Source organism: Haliotis rubra, unplaced genomic scaffold, assembly GCF_003918875.1.
Source record: "Haliotis rubra isolate DU_JTF1 unplaced genomic scaffold, ASM391887v1 Scf245, whole genome shotgun sequence".
In the NCBI taxonomy this organism is placed as follows: domain Eukaryota; kingdom Metazoa; phylum Mollusca; class Gastropoda; order Lepetellida; family Haliotidae; genus Haliotis; species Haliotis rubra.
In genome coordinates this window covers 973,233-996,906 of record NW_025766503.1, presented here as the reverse complement: position 1 = coordinate 996,906, position 23,674 = coordinate 973,233, and the positions used below count along the sequence as shown (strand labels likewise).

The 23,674-nt window shown below is 41.8% G+C and overlaps 1 protein-coding gene across 1 annotated transcript in view; it reads left to right on the top strand.

Moving 5' to 3' along the window:
* Positions 1-23,674, top strand: part of LOC124279024 (ATP-dependent RNA helicase DDX1-like) — a 396,346-nt gene that overhangs the window by 103,526 nt on the left and 269,146 nt on the right. The window contains 1 exon segment of the mRNA XM_046714816.1: positions 1,457-1,568. Coding sequence (XP_046570772.1) covers positions 1,457-1,568 — 112 coding nt within the window.

Here is a 23,674-nt window from a genome sequence, read left to right as displayed (position 1 = left end):
ACTACGGATCCCCCTGTGAGTGATGTGGTATTCTACAAATCTCCCTGTTAGTGATGTGGTATACTACAGATCTCCCTGTTAGTGATGTGGTATACTACAGATCTCCTTGTTAGTGATGTGGTATACTATGGATCTCCCTGTTAATGATGTGGTATACTACAGATCTCCCTGTTAGTGATGTGGTATACTACAGATCTCCTTGTTAGTGATGTGGTATACTACGGATCTCCCTGTTCGTGATGTGGTATACTACAGATCTCCCTGTTAGTGATGTGGTATACTACAGATCTCCCTGTTAGTGATGTGGTATACTACACAAATGTGGTATCTCCTCCCTGTTAGTGATGTGGTATACTACGGATCTCTCTGTTTGTGATGTGGTATACAACAGATCTCCTGTGATGTGGTATACAACAGATCTCCCTGTCAGTGATGTGGTATACTACAGATCTCCCTGTTAGTGATGTGTTATACTACAGATCTCCCTGTTAGTGATGTGGTATGCTACGGATCTCCCTGTTAGTGATGTGGTTTACTACAAATCTCCCTGTTAGTGATGTGGTTTACTACAAATCTCCCTGTTAGTGATGTGGTTTACTACAAATCTCCCTGTTAGTGATGTGGTATACTACAGATCTCCCTGTTAGTGATGTGGTTTACTACAAATCTCCCTGTTAGTGATGTGGTATACTACAGATCTCCCTGTTAGTGATGTGGTATACTACAAATCTCCCTGTTAGTGATGTGGTATACTACAGATCTCCCTGTTAGTGATGTGGTATGCTACAGATCTCCTTGTTAATGACGTGGTATACTACAGATTTCCCTGTCAGTGCTTTGGTATACAACAGATCTCCCTGTTGTGATGTGGTATACTACGCATATCCCTGTCAGTGATGTGATATGCTACAAATCTCCCTGTTAGTGATGTGGTATACTACAGATCTCCCTGTCAGTGATGTGGTATGCTACAGATCACCTTGTTAATGACGTGGTATACTACAGATCTCCCTGTCAGTGCTTTTGGTATACAACAGATCTCCTTGTTAGTGATGTGGTATACAACAGATCTCCCTGTCAGTGATGTGGTATACAACAGATCTCCCTGTTAGTGATGTGGTATACAACAGATCTCCCTGTCAGTGATGTGGTATGCTACGGATCTCCTTGTTAGTGATGTGGTATGCTACGGATCTCCTTGTTAGTGATGTGGTATGTATACAACAAATCTCCCTGTCAGTGACGTGGTATACAACAGATCTCCCGGTTAGTGATGTGGTATACGACAGATGTCCCTGTCAGTGATTAGGTCTACTACGGATCCACATCTTGTTGATGCTACATACTACATGTCTCCCAGCCAGTGATGTGGTATACTGCAGATTCCCATATCAGTGATGCAACATATAACTATTCTCCTTGTCTGTGAAGTGTGAAGGATTGTATTGTATTGCAGGTGTGTACGGTAGACCCTAAGAAGGACACTCGATGGAAGACAATGCAGACGTACATCCAGACAGATGGAGTTCATACAAAGGACAGGATCAACACTGAGAGCAACAGTCCAGGTAGGTCCCATAATCCCTTATCACTGTCTCCTGTGTATCATACCTTATGTACACCACTGTCTCCAGTGTATCCTACCTTATGTACACCACTGTCTCCAGTGTATCTTATCTTTTATCTTACCTCATACATAAATGTGGCTTTTTGATTGGCTGAGCGCTCTTCTATTATTTTCAATGTACCCTGCTGTCAATGGCAACTCATTTGGTACTTTGTGTTAGTAATTCTTTATCTCAAATAACATTGAATCACGTATGATGTAGGGAAATTACCGATGTTTTGCGAATGCAAATCGATGGAAGGGAGATAACTGGTTTTCATGTCAGCAAAATCTAGCGATGGCTACAAAAAGATTTGTACCCCTGCTTCAAACAATTCAAACTTAATATTAAGGGGCTCGATAAGATAAATACGTTCACTGGTCCATCGGGGCCCAAGGCTTGATGTACCCTCGGGAACAAAAACAAACATCGAGGGTACATCAACCCATGCCCCCCATGTGACCAGTGAACAACTTATAATGTACACCACTGTCTCAGTGTATCTTACCTAATGTACACCACTGTCTCCAGTGTATCCTACCTTATATACACCACTGTCTCCAGTGTATCCTACCTTATGTACACCACTGTCTCCAGTGTATCCTACCTTATGTACACCACTGTCTCCAGTGTATCCTACCTTATGTACACCACTGTCTCCAGTGTATCCTACCTTATGTACACCACTGTCTCCAGTGTATCCTACCTTATGTACACCACTGTCTCCAGTGTATCCTACCTTATGTACACCACTGTCTCCAGTGTATCATACCTTATGTACACCACTGTCTCCAGTGTATCCTACCTTATGTACACCACTGTCTCCAGTGTATCATACCTTATGTATACCACTGTCTCCAGTGTATCATACCTTATGTACACCACTGTCTCCAGTGTATCATACCTGTACCTATGTACTCTCCAGTGTATCACCACTGTCTCCAGTGTATCCTGTCTCCAGTGTATCACCACTGTCTCCAGTGTATCCTACCTTATGTACACCACTGTCTCCAGTGTATCCTACCTTATGTACACCACTGTCTCCAGTGTATCCTACCTTATGTATACTTGTCTCCAGTGTACACCACTGTCTCCAGTGTATCATACCTTATGTACACCACTGTCTCCAGTGTATCATACCTTATGTACACCACTGTCTCCAGTGTATCATACCTTATGTACACCACTGTCTCCAGTGTATCCTACCTTATGTATACCACTGTCTCCAGTGTGCATATCATGTACACCACTGTCTCCAGTGTATCCCTTATATGTATCACCACTGTCTCCAGTGTATCCTACCTTATGTACACCACTGTCTCCAGTGTATCCTACCTTATGTACACCACTGTCTCCAGTGTATCCTACCTTATGTATACCACTGTCTCCAGTGTATCCTACCTTATGTACACCACTGTCTCCAGTGTATCCTACCTTATGTACACCACTGTCTCCAGTGTATCCTACCTTATGTACACCACTGTATCCAGTGTATCCTACCTTATGTATACCACTGTCTCCAGTGTATCCTACCTTATGTACACCACTGTCTCCAGTGTATCCTACCTTATGTATACCACTGTCTCCAGTGTGCTGTACCTTATGTACACCACTGTCTCCAGTGTTTTGTACCTTATGTACACCACTGTATCCAGTGTATCCTACCTTATGTATACCACTGTCTCCAGTGTGCTGTACCTTATGTACAGGTGTAGTAGGCCATTTCTTCCCTTGTCTAAACTTTCCCCGGGGAGATTCTGGCCTATGCCAACCTTTCCTTGGGGAGGTTTTGTCTTAGGATATTCTTACCCCAGTGAAAGTTTGGGATAGGTGAAAGTTTGGGCTAGGCTAAAGTTTCCCCCCTAGGCCAAACTTTCCCCCCTGTTTAAACTAGGATATTTTCTATGAAAAGTGGGGAGATTCTGGCCTAGCCAGGCTACTTCTTTCCCACCCTTGTTTTTATATCAAAAGGGGGAGATTCTGGCCTACCTAGGCTACTTCTTCCCCACCCTTGTTTTTATATCAAAAGGGGGAGATTCTATCCTACCTAGGCTACTTCTTCCCCACCCTACTGCAAACTTGTTTTATATCAAAAATGCCGGGAGATTCTCAACCTCACCTCAACTCAACTCTTCCCCACCCTTTTTATAAACTGACAGTAGGTTTGACTTATATTTTTGTACACATTTTTGCTAAAAACTTTCCACAGGGAAGATTAAGCCTAGGGGGGGAAAGTTTGGCCTAGGCTAAAGTTTCCCCCGTGGAAAGTTTGTCCTAGGCCAAAGTTTCCTTGGGGAAGGTTTGGCCAGGGGGAAAATTTGGCCTGTTATAGTACACCACTGCATACCTCATCCATTAGCTGCTGATGCTAATTGCTGGACTACTGTTGTTGGTGTTTGGTGATCTCTCCATTGCTCAACTGAGAAATGGCAAGCAACTGTTTCCCCTTGATTTTGTCACATGGCAGAATAATACTGAAAATTTGTCAACAACTTTTGTGTACCAAGCTGAAGTACTACAGTATTTCTAGACTACAGCCATTATATTTGGCGTGATTTCAATTTCAATATTCAGTAGTGCCAACTTGACACAATATCCAACATTACCACATGCGTTTTACTCCTTGGATGCCAGAGGGACATCAATGTCCATCCCCTTCAATATTCACTTTGAAGTCAAATAAAATTCAACATATATCACACACACTTTACTGTTTTCTGTTCTGTGGGAAATTTCCTGTATCTTGATGTCACCTAGTGTCATTTTAGGCAAATCTAATTTGATGGAAATGTCTTCTGAAAATTAGGTACATTGTATTTCTTGCCATTGAGACCGTGGTCCAGGGGTGGAACAGAACTCTGGTCACTGGACGACGCCGGGCTCATAAATAATTCTTAACGACCAGCCAATAAGAATATTCTTTTGTTGATAAAGATGATGTAGAGGTGTGTGTGCCTGTACAAAAGAGAATGTCTCTGAATGGGAGGTAGGTACACACTGTCACATGTAACAACATTTGCAAAACAAATAAATTATGGCCAGCTTACAATTATATAAAGTGACAGTATCCACCCATCAAATATCACAGGTATTGTATTAAGCAATTGACACTATGATACTGCAGTAATTACGCGTACCAAGTATGACTATTTTCATGAGCTAATGTGACAACTGTCATGGCCGACACTAAATAAGCACATGGCCAAAATAATTGTCAAGTTTATGATTAATATAGCTTGTTTCAAATCAAATTATCTGATTATATATTCTAGGTTAGCATTTACATATACCCCTAATTGATATTCAGTAAATTTAACAAATGCCTAACATATCAAAATATAGAGATATAATGAAATAGTGAAATGGTGACTCACCTGTACAAAAGAGAATGTCTCTCATTGGGCGTTACAAGTAAAACAGCTATTAGACAAGTATGGTTTTGGATATGTATGGAAAAACCAACTAGACTTCGACCTTTCATCTTTTATAGGAACTATTAGAAATAGATGTATTGATATAGATACACAAACTTTGTTGACACGTATTCATTCTTATCCTTAACTGAATTTATATTGTGACATTAAACTTTCTTTTGAGAGAGAGGTGTATTTAACTTCTCTGGATGTTACCAGCTTATTGTAAGGCTCTGAGTATATTTCGTTGTTCAAGCCATCAGTTAGTGATAGAGTCTGGACGAAAATCTGGTCTGAAAAGAAATTCTAGATTATGTCCATTTTGTGTTATACCTGTAATTGAGACAGAATATCACGTATTTGGAATGTCCTTTTTACTATAATCTCAGACATACAATTTTGCCTGAGTTCTATTGTACTCATCCTTCTTATGATAAACTGGTATTACTTTGCACATCACACGTTTCAGGTATTTTATATCGTTTAGCGAAGTTTTTGTTCCTTGCATTCAACAACATAACAATTACCTTAACAAAACTTGGACAACCCATTAAGTGTATGTTTATTGACCTCCACTTTCCTGATATGACTTATGTAACTGTATAATGGGCCTGTGGCCCCTTTATTGAATAAACCAATTATTACTAATGGGAGGTAGGTACACACTGAGAGACAATGCACAGGTAGGCAACAGGAAAACTATGGAGGACAAATAGGACCAATCATAGCCAAGAAAAGAATTGCTTGGCATAAGAGAAGCCAATCAGTGGAAGGTAAGTGACAAAGAAACTAAGTCTACTGATGGAAAACAAAGAATTGAAGTGAATTAGGATGGTTCCCAATTCAGAAAAAGAAGGTGGAAATTAGGAAAACCAAGATGGTGACCGGTGTTAGTATACATAAACAAGAATATACAATGAAATGACATGGATACTATAACAGAACCCAAATGGCACTGAAGGTATTTTTGATATTTTATGGAAAAGTTATATACTGTAATCGTAGTTATTTTCGAGTGGGATTAATTTTCGCGCTCTTAGTGCAAAAAGATCGCGCGTCAATAATCATACCAAGCGAAATATTCATGGTCAAGTCATGACAAATACTCAAGTAGGAACAACATGCAATTAAAACAAAGACATGAAATGCAGCCAATCAACGATTTGACCATGTGAACAACACGTTTTCATAAACAACAAACACTACTTTATGCTTTCTATGTAAAATTATCGTAAGTCCTAGTATACACTCTTCCTTAATTCGTTGTCCGTTGATCTCGCATATGGGACAGGTGTTGTCATGTTGACTCTCTGATTGTTTTAGGAAACACGATTCAATTATGGCGGCTAGCTTTGATCATTGCATGTGTATCGGCTGTAAAAACTCTTTGATGGATACTATCACTGAAGTGTTTGAAATGCTCTAACAGGTCTTTTGTGAACTTTCTGCAAAAATTGCACCCCATGATATATACAGTATATTTTTTTCATTATCTGTATATATAATAAAATATCATGCATGAACTGTGAAAATATGCACAACATTTTGTACAAAAATACCACACAGCTACACCATTTTTAACACAATATGAAATCGCTTTTCACTCCGGTATTTGATGTATGTTCAGAAATGGAAATATTGAAAAATTTAAATTCAAAATGTTAGTGATCACTGATATCTGTTTTGTCTTCAAGTCACCAATGATTATTCTGAAACATTGATGTTGACCCCAGAATCGGTTGAACTGTTTTGAGAAACACGCAAACACGAATGCTGTAGTTAGAAATCCATCATATTGGATAGCATTTATAAAAATCATGCTTCACATAGCCCTGTAATGAGATAATGCCTATTATATTATGTATATTCCACCCTCAGCCTTGACCACTTATACCTCTGAACTTCTGTCACATTTTACAATCAAATAAAAACTTGTCTTTGTTACCAGTACCAAATGTCTAGATGAAATCAAAAGAAACATACTGGGTGTGAAAATGAACGTTGTGCTAATAAGTCTGAGTTTGTTTTAAATGTAAAGGAAAAATTCAGATTTTTCATTGTGTATCATCTTTTCAGATGTCTATTAGTCAGTTAGTTACATTCATTGGTTCAGTATGTTTAGAATATGCATGGAAAGAGTATCATAGCAAGAAATATGAAATTAAAAATAGATACAATACAATGACTTGATAAATTCAAACGAAATTGTTGAAATTAAGTTTCCATGATCCGTGATGCCATGGCTGACCAGGGATCGATCTCGCTATATCCAGTGCAGGTAACATTTTCCACCACAGGTCCATGGCGGCAGTATTATCAGTCGAGGACGTAATTGTACACAAGACAGGTCCCAGTTATGCATACAAGTGACTACCTGAGAAGGAGATTGTGTGTTTCAGGTCAATCCATTACTGGAAGTAAAAAATGTTAACTAGTCTGTTTTCATGCTAAAAAATCAGTTACTTAGGCCACATACTGTGTACACAATCCTGTGACATTTTATGGAAGGTCGGAGATCCGTGTTAACTTGTCCCCTGTAATAGACAAGTTTATTTTACCAACTAAGTTCAAGCAGAACAGAAATTAAATTAATTAATGAAAATTGTGAGCAGCTCTGGAGATAGTGGAGATGGCCATGAATATCCTTCTCAGTCTGCAAATAAGGAATTGTCTGCTGTCTGTGACAGCAATAAGACTGTTCACGTCATAGTGCAGCCAATATTTTGATGGTGCAGGATGCTAATATGAGTGTCAAGATATGCTTTTGTCTGGGGGTAAAGTGATGTGACATCTGGAGAGTCACCTTACGTTCTGTTTTCATTTTCTTCAAGTAAGATGATGTCATGTCAGGTAGTGTTCTCTGTAACTATGCATTAACATTACACTGGAGTTATATCCCTTCCACCATGGGTATGTGTCTGCACTCAACATGGCATAGCCAGCTTTGGATCTGAGACATTGTGTTGCTGTGGCACAAAAATGTAACCTGACTGAAGCACATCTCTTGCTACCATGGTAACTGAGGGATGTACCGGGGTACATGGTGTAACTAGGGATGTACCGGGTACAGGGTGGTGTGGGTTCCTACAACAGGTTGTGGTAACTGAGGGATGTACCAGGGTACAGGGTGTAGTGGTGTGTGTTCCTACAACAGGTTGTGGTAACTGAGGGATGTACCGGGGTACAGGGTGTAGTGGTGTGTGTTCCTACAACAGGTTGTGGTAACTGAGGGATGTACCGGGGTACAGGGTGTAGTGGTGTGTGTTCCTACAACAGGTTGTGGTAACTGAGGGATGTACCGGGGTACAGGGTGTAGTGGTGAGTGTTCCTACACACAGGTTGTGGTAACTGAGGGATGTACCGGGGTACAGGGTGTAGTGGTGAGTGTTCCTACACCAGGTTGTGGTAACTGAGGGATGTACCGGGGTACAGGGTGTAGTGGTGAGTGTTCCTACACCAGGTTGTGGTAACTGAGGGATGTACCGGGGTACAGGGTGTAGTGGTGAGTGTTCCTACACCAGGTTGTGGTAACTGAGGGATGTACCGGGTACAGGGTGTAGTGGTGTGTGTTCCTACAACAGGTTGTGGTAACTGAGGGATGTACCGGGTACAGGGTGTAGTGGTGTGTGTTCCTACAACAGGTTGTGGTAACTCGAGTGTACCGGGTACAGGGTGTAGTGGTGTGTTCCTACAGGTTGTGGTAACTGAGGGATGTACAGGGGTACAGGGTGTAGTGGTGTGTGTTCCTACAACAGGTTGTGGTAACTGAGGGATGTACCGGGTTGTGGTACAGGGGTAACCGGTACAGTAGTGGTGTGTGTTCCTACACCAGGTTGTGGTAACTGAGGGATGTACCGGGTACAGGGTGTAGTGGTGAGTGTTCCTACACCAGGTTGTGGTAACTGAGGGATGTACCGGGTACAGGGTGTAGTGGTGTGTAGTTGTTCCTACACCAGGTTGTGGTTGTGGTACCGAGGTACTGAGGGATGTACCCGACAGGTACAGGGTGTAGTGGTGTGTGTTCTACACCAGGTTGTGGTAACTCTGGATATACAGGGACCCTCACATCATGTGTTCCTACAGGAAGTAGCGTGCTTTATGTGTGTCTATGAAGCTTAACATTTGTGTACAGTATCCCACACAATAGTGTATATCCATCAGGGATAAACCCGGTACAGGATGTAATGTGTGTTATGACTTTTTATAAGCTGGACATCTCTGGATAGCCTAGTGGTTACATCATGTGATACTCATGAAGCCAATTGTGATTTTCATGGGCACAATGTGTTTGAAGCCAACATTTTGTGTACAGTATCCCAGCAATAGTGTATGATCCATTCTGAATAGCTTGCATATGACATGGCTTTGTTAACTTTTTATAAATCATATGATGCCAAGTCTGATGAAATTATTATTGAAGACAGGCTTAGCCATAATCATAGCGTCCATGGGAACCATGTTGAAAATAAGTTTAATTACTTAGTTATTGACATTATGTTAGGACAGTATGTCAAAGTTGTAGTTGTTCATTATCATGTTCAGTGTACTTGGTTTGATTAAGGCTGACCTTGAGAGATTAATGCCATAATGAAGCTATTGCAAAAAAGCATGTTTGCCACTATTTAGATTTAATGTTCGTTTACGTAGGTTTATATAATTATTATGCAAGTAATGGTTATACTTCCATAAGGCACTTGATAACCGTTAAAAATCAGCAGAAGGTCATTGTGACCTATTTTCAATGAGTAGGATGTGCTATGTTGAATTCAACACAATGACATAGGATACCAGAAAGAAGCTGCTTCCATCTTGTCAACATTATGTGTATTCCTTTAGATTTTCACCAATTCAAACTGGAATGTAAATTAACCCGCTGTCATTTGATTAGAGGAATTCCAAATGATTAATAACAAATAGTAAGGGAATTTTGTATGTGTAAGCATACACGTTTGCATGTTAAAGAAGGGAATAGATGCCATGTTGAAGTCCTGTATGGTTATTCTTGATGATTTGTATTTGGAATCATTTTGCAAATCACTATTCAAATGTTATTGTAAAACTGTGTTTGTTATATGCACCATGGAGGCCCTGGCAGGCTTTCATTGCTCTTATGTACAAATTTCCGAGGAGAATGGTGCAAGCGTTGTTGTCCTGGCCTATTGAAACCAACACTACAAGGTACATACAGTGTCCGTGCTTATACAACAGAAATAATTGATGTGAGCAATTGCAGTGATCTTGTTGAGCCAAGTGAATATTTTCCTGGTATCTGGCTAATGCACACTGAGCTAATGACTGGTACAGCCAGTGTTGGTCATGATGTACAGTTATGCCAACAAGCAGATCAATCAGTGTTCAAACTCATTACCTTTATAATCCATTCTCAATTGCACTTAAGGGACTCTGCAAAGTCCCAGGAATACCGGTACCATTATCTCATGACAAACTTTCGCTATCACAATCGAATTTCTGTGGATGAAATTATGTTGATTTGTATTAGCGGGATGACAAGTGAGTGACTTGTTTTTAATGAAGCTATCGATTCCTGATAGACTGGAGAGATATCGCTTTGCAGTTTGACAGTTGAAGGCTTCCTCTACAAACATCACAACTCCAAGTTTGTTAATGAACTGAACTTGGAGTTTCAGTCACTGATATGCTACTGATACTCATCTTTATTAGGGAGGATAGCCTCAAGGACTATTGAGGAAGGTACCAGTAATGAAATATCTTGAAGAAGAAAGGAGGGGAGAAAATTTACATGGGCATTCAGTGTGGATTTTGAATGAACAGAAGGGTAATGATTACTGGAAACAGAAGGGTACTGGTTAAAGGACAGAAAGGTACTTGGTTAGTTCGTTGACAGCAGTGTGCTGGTTAGTGGGGACAGAAGGGTTCTGGTTAGTGGGAACAGAAGGGTTCTGGTTAGTGGGAACAAGGGTTCTGGGGAGTGGGAACAGATTAGGGTTCTGGTTAGTGGGAACAGAAGGGTTCTGGTTAGTGGGAACAGAAGGGTTCTGGTTAGTGGGAACAGAAGGGTTCTGGGGAGTGGGGACAGAAGGGTTCTGCTTAGTGGGAACAGAAGGGTTCTGGGGAGTGGGAACAGAAGGGTTCTGGTTAGTGGGAACAGAAGGGTTCTGGGGAGTGGGAACAGAAAGGATCTGGGGAGTGGGAGCAGAAGGGTTCTGGTTAGTGGAAACAGAAGGGTTCTGGTTAGTGGGAACAGAAGGGATCTGGTTAGTGGGGACAGAAGGGATCTGGTTAGTGGGAACAGAAGGGTTCTGGGGAGTGGGAACAGAAGGGTTCTGGGGAGTGGGAACAGAAGGGTTCTGGGGAGTGGGAACAGAAGGGTTCTGGTTAAGTGGGGAACAGAAGGGTTCTGGTTAGTGGGGAACAGAAGGGTTCTGGTTAGTGGGGACAGAAGGGTTCTGGGGGAGTGGGGAACAGAAGGGTTCTGGGGAGTGGGGACAGAAGGGTTCTGGGGGAGTGGGAACAGAAGGGTTCTGGGGGTGGGGGACAGAAGGGTTCTGGTTGAGTGGGAACAGAAGGGTTCTGGTTAGTGGGAACAGAAGGGGAACAGAAGGGACCTGGTTAGTGGGAACAGAAGGGTTCTGGTTAGTGGGGACAGAAGGGTTCTGGTTAGTGGGAACAGAAGGGTTCTGGGTGAGTGGGGACAGAAGGGTTCTGGGGAGTGGGGACAGAAGGGTTCTGGGGAGTGGGAACAGAAGGGTTCTGGGGAGTGGGGACAGAAGGGTTCTGGGGAGTGGGAACAGAAGGGTTCTGGTTAGTGGGAACAGAAGGGTTCTGGGGAGTGGGAACAGAAGGGTTCTGGGGAGTGGGAACAGAAGGGATCTGGGGAGCGGAAACAGAAGGGTTCTGGTTAGTGGGAACAGAAGGAGGGTTCTCGTGAGTGGGAACAGAAGGGTTCTGGTTAGTGGGAACAGAAGGGTTCTGGTTAGTGGGAACAGAAGGGATCTGGGGAGTGGGAACAGAAGGGATCTGGGGAGTGGGAACAGAAGGGTTCTGGGGAGAGGGAACAGAAGGGATCTGGGGAGTGGGAACAGAAGGGATCTGGGGAGTGGGAACAGAAGGGTTCTGGGGAGTGGGAACAGAAGGGTTCTGGGGAGTGGGAACAGAAGGGTTCTGGGGAGTGGGAACAGAAGGGTTCTGGGGAGGGATCTGGGAGTGGGAACAGAAGGGTTCTGGTTAGTGGGGGAACAGAAGGGTTCTGGGGAGTGGGAACAGAAGGGTTCTGGGGAGTGGGAACAGAAGGGATCTGGGGAGTGGGAACAGAAGGGATCTGAGGAGTGGGAACAGAAGGGATCTGGGGAGTGGGAACAGAAGGGTTCTGGGGAGTGGGAACAGAAGGAAGCGGGAACAGAAGGGTTCTGGGGAGGGACAGAACAGAAGGGAACAGAAGGGTTCTGGGGAGTGGGAACAGAAGTGTTCTGGGGAGTGGGAACAGAAGGGTTCTGGGGAGTGGGAACAGAAGGGTTCTGGGGAGTGGATGTACCGGGGTACAGGGTGTAGTGGTGTGTGTTCCTACACCAGGTTGTGGTAGCTGTCAGGGATATACCGGGGTACAGGGTGTAGTGGTATGTGTTCCTACACCATGTGGGGCGGTGGGGTAGCCTAGTGGTTAAAGCGTTTGCTCGTCACGCAGAAGACCCGGGTTCGAATCCCCACATGGGTACATTGTGTGAAGCTCAATTCTGGTGTCCCCCACCGTGATATTGCTGGAATATTGCTAAAAGCCGCGTAAAACCAATCTCACTCACTCACTCCTACACAGGTTGTGGTAGCTACGGGATGTACCCGGGTACAGGGTGTAGTGCAGTGCTCCTACACACGGTTGAAGGTGTCAAAAGGGTACTGGAGTGAGGTGTCAAAAGGGTACTGGATTGAGGTCTCAGAAGGGTACTGGGTTGAGGTGTCAGGAATGTCACTGGATGAAGGTCTTAGAAGGGTACTGAATTGAGGTGTCAGAAGGGATCTGGATTGAGGTGTAAGAAAGACACTGGATTGAGGTGTAAGAAGGATACTGGATTGAGGTGTCAAAAGGGTCACTGGATTGAGATGTCAAAAGGGTACTGGATTGAGGTGTCAAAAGGGTACTAGATTGAGGTGTCAAAAGGGTACTGGAGTGAGGTGTCAAAGGTACTAGAATGAGGCGTGAGAGGGGTACTGGAGTGAGGTCTCAGAAAGGTACTAGAGTGATGTGTCAGAAAGGTACTAGATTGAGGTGTCAGAAGGGTACTGGATTGAGTTCTCAGAAGGGTACTGGATTGAGGTGTCAGAAGGGTACTGGATTTAGGTGTCAGAAGGGTACTGGATTGAAGTGTCAAAAGGGTACTGTAGTGAGGTGTCAAAGGTACTGTAGGTGTGAGAGGGGTACTGGAGTGAGGTCTCAGAAAGGTACTAGAGTGATGTGTCAGAAAGGTACTAGATTGAGGTGTCAGAAGGGTACTGGATGAAGGTGTCAGAAGGGTACTGGATTGAGGTCTCAGAAGGGTACTGGATTTAGGTGTCAGAAGGGTACTGGATTGAGGTGTCAGATGGGTACTGTATTGAGGTGTCAGAAGGACACTGGATGAAGGTGTCAGAAGGGTTCTGGAGTGAAGTGTCAGAAGGGTTCCAGATTGAGGTCTCAGAAGGGTACTGGTTGAGGGTGTCAGAAGGGTATTGAAGTGAGATGTCAGAGGGGTACTAGAGTGAGGTGTCAGAAGGGTACTGGAGTGAGGTGTCAGAAGGGTACTGGGTAAGGTGTCAGAAGGGTACTGGATTTAGGTGTCAAAAGGGTACTGGAGTGAGGTGTCAAAGGTACTGGAGTGAGGTGTGAGGGGTACTGGAATGAGGTCTCAGAAAGGTACTAGAGTGATGTGTCAGAAAGGTACTAGATTGAGGTGTCAGAAGGGTACTGGATGAAGGTGTCTGAAGGGTACTGGATTGAGTTGTCAGAAGGGTATTGGATTGAGGTGTCAGAAGGGTACTGGAGTGAGGTGTCAGAAGGGTACTGGATTGAGGTTTCAGAAAAGGTACTACAAAGAGGAAACTTGCATAATGGAAGTTTCTTCCACCTTTGTTTCCAACTATTGGGTACAGGATGTATTGGTGTGTGTTCCTACAACAGGTTGTAGTAACTAAGGTATGTACCGGGATACAGGGTGTAGTGGTATGTGTCAGAAGGGTACTGGAGTGAGGTGTCTAAAGGGCACTGGATTGAGGTCTCAGAAGGATACTGGATTGAGGTGTCAGAATTTCACTGGATGAAGGTGTCAGAAGGGTACCAGATTAAGGTCTCAGAAGGGTACTGGATTGAGGTGGCAGAAGGGTACTGGATTGAGGTGTCAGAAGGGTTCTGGATTGAGGTGTCAGAAGGACACTGGATTGAGGTGTCAGAAGGACGCTTGATTGAGGTGTGAGAGGGGTACTGGATTGAGGTCTCAGAATGGTACTGAATTGGGGTGTCAGAATGGTACTGGATTGAGGTGTCAGATGGGTACTGTATTGAGGGGTCAGATGGGTACTGTATTGAGGTGTCAGAAGGACACTGGATGAAGGTGTCAGAAGGGTACTGGAGTAAAGTGTCAGAAGGGTACCAGATTAAGGTCTCAGAAGGGTAATGGATTGAGGTGTTAGAAGGGTACTGGATTGAGGTCTCAGAATGGTACTGGATTGGGGTGTCAGAAGGGTACTGGATTGAGGTGTCAGATGGGTACTGTATTGAGGTCTCAAGAGGGTAATGGAGTGAGGTGTGAGAGGGGTACTGGAGTGAGGTGTCAGAAAGGTACTAAATTGAGGTCTCAGAAAGGTACTGGATTTAGGTGTCAGAAGGGTACTGGAGTGAGGTGTCAAAAGGGTACTGGATTTAGGTGTCAAAAGGGTACTGGAGTGAGGTGTCAGAAGGGTACTGGATTGAGGTGTCAGAAGGGTACTGGATTGAGGTTTCAGAAAAGGTACTACAAAGAGGAAACTTGTATAATGGAAGTTTCTTCCACCCTTGTTTCCAACTATTGGTGGAGAAGTTTATGATTGTTTTTCTCATCATAAATAAGGTAAACAAATCTCAGATTGCGTTTGCAAATATCACCTACATGACTGACTTCATGTTTGCCAGTTTAAGCTGGTTGAGATCTCACAGTACTGCCGTTTAACAGGCAAATATGATGTGCTAAAAAGAGATACTACTTAAAAGTAACAGTACAGTATGAAATTCATGGAAAGCTAGACTATGAGGCTGACAAATTCAAATTTGTTCAACCACATCAGAATGTTACCAGCTAACATCCATGAAAGGTTTTAAACATTGGGTATTCAGTGCGATATAAAGCTACTTGGCAAGTGACAAAATTGCTTATGTGTTGAGTGTTTTTTACTTAAGACCTTTCAGTAATATAATTGTCTTTGTAGAAACCAGCTTGTTCTTAATGGTCACTTGGATTAACTATGAGTTATATATCAGGATGAAATTAATAATAGCCCTTGGCTTTGTCACATTTTTATCAAAAGCAATTTTTTGAGACTGTCAGAGTTTGCCCATATTGATGTATCACAGACCAGATATCACAGTCTGCTTGTCCTACATGAGCCTTCTTTCTGAGTGTCCTGATAGCTATTCAAAGTTACGCATCATTTGCATTACCTTGTCAAATAATTGACTGGTCATATCCTTCATAAAGGTCAAGTTTGTGTACCGCTACAGAAATGGACATAATGGTATCTTTGATTCCACATCACCAACTGGAAGGCAAAAACTGATGAGAAGTTAGCGCGCTGGATGTTCTCTGCCTTACAGTTGGTATGCATTACATCCAGAAATATGAAGGCGGAAGTGAGTGTGGCTTTCAGCATATGAGAGGAGGATAGAATGAGCATGTATTGATTACAAGGACATTCCCTGACTTACCATCATTTACATGTCGCCCTCAAAGATCAATATCATTAGTGCTGTCTTCTATATGTTGCACAGAAGGTAACTTCCAGTTGCCAAGGACAGTACAGAGGTGGAAATAACCCATTGCCCGACGTCCGAGTCCAGTGTTTTTTTCTGTTGGGCAAGCACATTTGTATGTCATGCTGTACCGGCGTCCAGTTGACATTCCAATGTTAATCATAATGTTTATTTAAAAAATCACCAAGAAAATCGGCCGGTATAGCAGAATAATTATCAGAGCAAATGATTTAACATGTGCCACTCTACCGGAGTACAATAGCAATTTTAAAGTTATTTCCACCCCTGCAGTGTTTTTAAGGTTTTGCGGGTGATGATGTTATTTCCTTTGTAGTGGGGCATTATGGCAGTGTTATAAACTAACGCTTGTCTATTTGTTCATATCTCACAAAATATATGTCTTAACTCTTAATTATTTCTGGGTTATTTTACCTAGTGAACATCCTTCAGAGTGTGTGATGTTGCCAGTGGTAGAATGTGAAAACTGAAAAAGAAGAAACGGAATAGGAATAAACATGATACACTCATTCTGTCACACCTGTTTAAGAGTCACACAAAGTTTGGCTTGTAGTTGTTCCCACTGACAAACCTCAGCAACTATGACACACTGATCTAACAGTCACACAAAGTTTGGCTTGTAGTTGTTCCCACTGACAAACCTCAGCAACTATGACACACTCATCTAACAGTCACACAAAGTTTGGCTTGTAGTTGTTCCCACTGACAAACCTCAGCAACTATGACACACTCATCTAACAGTCACACAAAGTTTGGCTTGTAGTTGTTCCCACTGACAAACCTCAGCAACTATGATACACTCATCTAACAGTCACACAAAGTTTGGCTTGTAGTTGTTCCCACTGACAAACCTCAGCAAATATGTTGCACTCATCTAACAGTCACACAAAGTTTGGCTTGTAGTTGTTCCCACTGACAAACCTCAGCAACTATGATACACTCATCTAACAGTCACACAAAGTTTGGCTTGTAGTTGTTCCCACTGACAAACCTCAGCAACTATGATACACTCATCTAACAGTCACACAAAGTTTGGCTTGTAGTTGTTCCCACTGACAAACCTCAGCAAATATGTTGCACTCATCTAACAGTCACACAAAGTTTGGCTTGTAGTTGTTCCCACTGACAAACCTCAGCAAATATGACACACTGATCTAACAGTCACACAAAGTTTGGCTTTGTAGTTGTTCCCACTGACAAACCACAGCAAATATGACACACTCATCTAACAGTCACACAAAGTTTGGCTTGTAGTTGTTCCCACTGACAAAGCTCAGCAAATATGACACACTGATCTAACAGTCACACAAAGTTTGGCTTGTAGTTGTTCCCACTGACAAACCTCAGCAAATATGACACACTGATCTAACAGTCACACAAAGTTTGGCTTGTAGTTGTTCCCACTGACAAACCACAGCAAATATGACACACTCATCTAACAGTCACACAAAGTTTGGCCTTGTAGTTGTTCCCACTGACAAACCTCAGCAAATATGACACACTGATCTAACAGTCACACAAAGTTTGGCTTGTAGTTGTTCCCACTGACAAACCTCAGCAAATATGACACACTGATCTAACAGTCACACAAAGTTTGGCTTGTAGTTGTTCCCACTGACATACCTCAGCAAATATGACACACTCATCTAACAGTCACACAAAGTTTGGCTTGTAGTTGTTCCCACTAACAAACCTCAGCAAATATGATACACTCATCTAACAGTCACACAAAGTTTGGCTTGTAGTTGTTCCCACTGACAAACCTCAGCAAATATGACACACTGATCTAACAGTCACACAAAGTTTGGCTTGTAGTTGTTCCCACTGACAAACCTCAGCAACTATGACACACTCATCTAACAGTCACACAAAGTTTGGCTTGTAGTTGTTCCCACTGACAAACCTCAGCAAATATGACACACTGATCTAACAGTGACACAAAGTTTGGCTTGTAGTTGTTCCCACTGACAAACCTCAGCAAATATGACACACTGATCTAACAGTCACACAAAGTTTGGCTTGTAGTTGTTCCCACTGACAAACCACAGCAAATATGACACACTCATCTAACAGTCACACAAAGTTTGGCTTGTAGTTGTTCCCACTGACAAAGCTCAGCAAATATGACACACTGATCTAACAGTCACACAAAGTTTGGCTTGTAGTTGTTCCCACTGACAAACCACAGCAAATATGACACACTCATCTAACAGTCACACAAAGTTTGGCTTGTAGTTGTTCCCACTGACAAACCTCAGCAAATATGACACACTGATCTAACAGTCACACAAAGTTTGGCTTGTAGTTGTTCCCACTGACAAACCTCAGCAAATATGACACACTGATCTAACAGTCACACAAAGTTTGGCTTGTAGTTGTTCCCACTGACAAACCTCAGCAAATATGACACACTGATCTAACAGTCACACAAAGTTTGGCTTGTAGTTGTTCCCACTGACAAACCTCAGCAAATATGACACACTGATCTAACAGTCACACAAAGTTTGGCTTGTAGTTGTTCCCACTGACAAACCTCAGCAAATATGACACACTGATCTAACAGTCACACAAAGTTTGGCTTGTAGTTGTTCCCACTGACAAACCTCAGCAAATATGACACACTGATCTAACAGTCACACAAAGTTTGGCTTGTAGTTGTTCCCACTGACAAACCTCAGCAAATATGACACACTGATCTAACAGTCACACAAAGTTTGGCTTGTAGTTGTTCCCACTGACAAACCTCAGCAAATATGACACACTGATCTAACAGTCACACAAAGTTTGGCTTGTAGTTGTTCCCACTGACAAACCTCAGCAAATATGACACACTGATCTAACAGTCACACAAAGTTTGGCTTGTAGTTGTTCCCACTGACAAACCTCAGCAAAATATGACACACTGATCTAACAGTCACACAAAGTTTGGCTTGTAGTTGTTCCCACTGACAAACCTCAGCAAATATGACACACTGATCTAACAGTCACACAAAGTTTGGCTTGTAGTTGTTCCCACTGACAAACCCTCAGCAAATATGACACACTGATCTAACAGTCACATTAATAAAGTTTGGCTTGTAGTTGTTCCCACTGACAAACCACAGCAAATATGACACACTCATCTAACAGTCACACAAAGTTTGGCTTGTAGTTGTTCCCACTGACAAACCTCAGCAAATATGACACACTGATCTAACAGTCACACAAAGTTTGGCTTGTAGTTGTTCCCACTGACAAACCTCAGCAAATATGACACACTGATCTAACAGTCACACAAAGTTTGGCTTGTAGTTGTTCCCACTGACAAACCTCAGCAAATATGACACACTGATCTAACAGTCACACAAAGTTTGGCTTGTAGTTGTTCCCACTGACAAACCTCAGCAAATATGACACACTGATCTAACAGTCACACAAAGTTTGGCTTGTAGTTGTTCCCACTGACAAACCTCAGCAAATATGACACACTGATCTAACAGTCACACAAAGTTTGGCTTGTAGTTGTTCCCACTGACAAACCCTCAGCAAATATGACACACTGATCTAACAGTCACACAAAGTTTGGCTTGTAGTTGTTCCCACTGACAAACCTCAGCAAATATGACACACTGATCTAACAGTCACACAAAGTTTGGCTTGTAGTTGTTCCCACTGACAAACCTCAGCAAATATGACACACTGATCTAACAGTCACACAAAGTTTGGCTTGTAGTTGTTCCCACTGACAAACCTCAGCAAATATGACACACTCATCTAACAGTCACACAAAGTTTGGCTTGTAGTTGTTCCCACTGACAAACCTCAGCAAATATGACACACTGATCTAACAGTCACACAAAGTTTGGCTTGTAGTTGTTCCCACTGACAAACCTCAGCAAATATGACACACTGATCTAACAGTCACACAAAGTTTGGCTTGTAGTTGTTCCCACTGACAAACCTCAGCAAATATGACACACTGATCTAACAGTCACACAAAGTTTGGCTTGTAGTTGTTCCCACTGACAAACCTCAGCAAATATGACACACTGATCTAACAGTGACACAAAGTTTGGCTTGTAGTTGTTCCCACTGACAAACCTCAGCAAATATGACACACTGATCTAACAATCACACAAAGTTTGGCTTGTAGTTGTTCCCACTGACAAACCTCAGCAAATATGACACACTGATCTAACAGTCACACAAAGTTTGGCTTGTAGTTGTTCCCACTGACAAACCTCAGCAAATATGACACACTGATCTAACAGTCACACAAAGTTTGGCTTGTAGTTGTTCCCACTGACAAACCTCAGCAAATATGATACACTCATCTAACAGTCACACAAAGTTTGGCTTGTAGTTGTTCCCACTGACATACCTCAGCAAATATGACACACTCATCTAACAGTCACACAAAGTTTGGCTTGTAGTTGTTCCCACTGACAAACCTCAGCAAATATGACACACTGATCTAACAATCACACAAAGTTTGGCTTGTAGTTGTTCCCACTGACAAACCTCAGCAAATATGACACACTGATCTAACAGTCACACAAAGTTTGGCTTGTAGTTGTTCCCACTGACAAACCTCAGCAAATATGACACACTGATCTAACAGTCACACAAAGTTTGGCTTGTAGTTGTTCCCACTGACAAACCTCAGCAAATATGATACACTCATCTAACAGTCACACAAAGTTTGGCTTGTAGTTGTTCCCACTGACAAACCTCAGCAAATATGATACACTCATCTAACAGTCACACAAAGTTTGGCTTGTAGTTGTTCCCACTGACAAACCTCAGCAAATATGACACACTGATCTAACAGTCACACAAAGTTTGGCTTGTAGTTGTTCCCACTGACAAACCTCAGCAAATATGATACACTCATCTAACACTAGTAACAGTCAAATACAAAGGTTGATAGGCTCTCAGAAAACAAATTGTTAAGAAGGGAAATCAATGTTTGTTGACATTACACATCTCCATTACATTGGATGTACCTGTTTCAATTGATCAGATAGTTTCACAAGTCAGTGAGGAGAGCAAGGGTATGTGGCCTTTGGAGTGAATGAGTGAGTTCACATTTGATGTCTCAAGGGCAATATTTCAGCTATATCGTGGCGAGAGTGAGTGAGTTAATGTTTAAAGTCACATCGTGTGGACATTGCACAATGGACACATTTGAGGAACATTTATTGATCAAGAGCTTTAGGGATATCTCTTGCATCAAAACATCTTTAAAACATGTTAAATAGTCTTACAATGTACAGTGTAGAAAAGATGATAATGAAATTGGATGTTCTACTGCATTTTGAGGCATCTGCCAATGAGAGAGGTTCAGACAGCCCAAAAGAACATTTTTACTAAAGTACATTTTGTATTCGTTGATAAACTAATCCATAACTGATTACCATGGTTTAACATGTTCAAAGGCCAATGCAGATTATATGCCAAGGTAATGTATTTGATTGGCAGTCTGGGTGTACATAAATTCACATATTCAATTCATGGTCCAGGACACTTGAAACCCTTGTGTAGGTTTGCAGGAAAAGCCACTCTTATTTTATTCACAACACATGCAGTTCTACATTTTTCAAACATCTTTGGTGAATTAGACTCAAAGAGTCATCTGTATGCACAGAATATGTAAGCCTTGAAATTAAATAATGCTCATCATCAACAAATATCATATATAAACCTAGTCTGTGTGTAAAACAGGACAACTGATATAAATGAATTTGTAGTAGACATGATTGGAAAAGTAATAAATATCTTGTTCATTTATTTGCCTTGGGAATGATCTTAATTTTCAGTGTGACAAAGTGTGTCAGGTTTTTACCCCCCCTCTCCGGCATGTAATGCGGGGGCATATAGCCGACTCCACGTCCGTCTGTCTGTCCGTCCGTCCGTCCGTAATCATTTTGTTTCCGGAGCATAACTCAAAAACTGTTCATTATTTCTCAACAAAAATTGGTAGATGTATCAAACAGAACCTAAGGTGGTGCCTTTTGCTATTTTTCTCGGTTTCCATGGAAACGTTTTGGACTTAGTCTTAAAGGGAGGGGTGGGCTTCGTTTCCGGATCATAACTCCAATATTTTTCTACAAAAATTGGTAAATATATCAAACAGAACCTAAAGTGATGCCTTTTGCTATTTACAGATTTTTGTGATTTATTATTGTGGTGCCTTTTGCTATTTTTCTCAGTTTCCTTGGAAACGATTTGGCCTTAGTCTCAAAAGGGAGGGGTGGGCTTCGTTTCCGGAGCACAACTCAAAAACTTCTTAATATCTTTCAGTAAAACTTGGCAGATATGTGAGGCAGACCTTGAAGTGGTGCCTTTTGCTATTTGCAGATTTTTGTCATTTATGTTTTTCATGATTTCCATGGAAACGATTCAGACTTAGTCTCAAAAGGAAGGGGTTGGCTTCGTTTCCAGAGCTCAACTCGAAAACCGTTCAATATCTTTCAACAGAACTTGGCAGATATATGAGGCAGATCTTGAAGTGGTGCCTTTTGCTATTGACAGATTTTTGGCATTTATATTTTTCATGATTTAGTCTAAAAAAATCGAGCTGGACTTTAAGTAACTGTCAGATAATTTGTTCTTTCAAATATGTGGGGGCCGGGGGGATATGTCGTCTTCTGATGACTTTTGTTTGAACATTTGTATATTATAGATTATCAATGCTCAGAGGCAAATCCAGGGTTTGTGAAAAATAGGTTTTACTGTGGGTGGGGAGGGGTAGTTTTTACTTCCTGAATCCCCCTCACTATCCAGCACTGTTAATTATTTCAGGTATATCTTGTTTCTAAATCTAGGAAAGATACTGATGTGAAGCTGTGTTGGGTTGAACAAGTCTGAATGTGGTGTATATATTTTGAAAAATGATGTTATAAACAGTTGTTTGGGAAGGGTACATTTGCTGATATTTATATTGTTTGCTGATATTTGGTTTAGAATTTTTTGGTTCAAGATAATTCAAGATGGTTCACATATATTCCCATATTTACACAACATGTCTACTTTCACTTCAAAAGCTATCGGTGAAGACATCATTGTAACACTAGGGGAGGATGCCCTTTGTAACACCAGTGTAAACAGTTGGGCAGAGTAGAGACAGCCTGGAAGTCCTGCCTCGTGGCCTAGCCATTGTTGGTGAGGTGTGTATCCCCACATGTAAGCATCACAATATCAATTGTTTAATAAAGACCTTGGTACATGTGAATTAGGGAATTAGACAATACATGGTGACCATAAAAATGAAGCTCACTAAGAACACAGTAATAAATGCAAGATTCCTGTACATCTGTGATGTACACAAAGTAGAAGCACTTGGGCACAATTCTGAATATCTGCTTGAATTCTCAAAGTCAATACAAGGGAATCTGGCTCAGTAACTAAATGTTCAGGTACATTGAGGATCTGATATCATTCAATGATGGTCCAACAGCTGATTTCAATTCACTGATTTACCTGCACGGATTTACCTGCCAGAGACCAGATAAACTACCTCATCTGTTTCATATTTAGAATGGTGTGATGAGGTAACCTCTTGTTTGATTTCATTTCACACATGGTTCAGTTGTTTGAAGCTCGCTTCTGGTGACCCCATTGAAATATTGCTGAAAATGGGGTAAACCCATCACACACATTCACTCTGTGTATCAGGATTCAGTGTAAAACAATATCCACAAGAC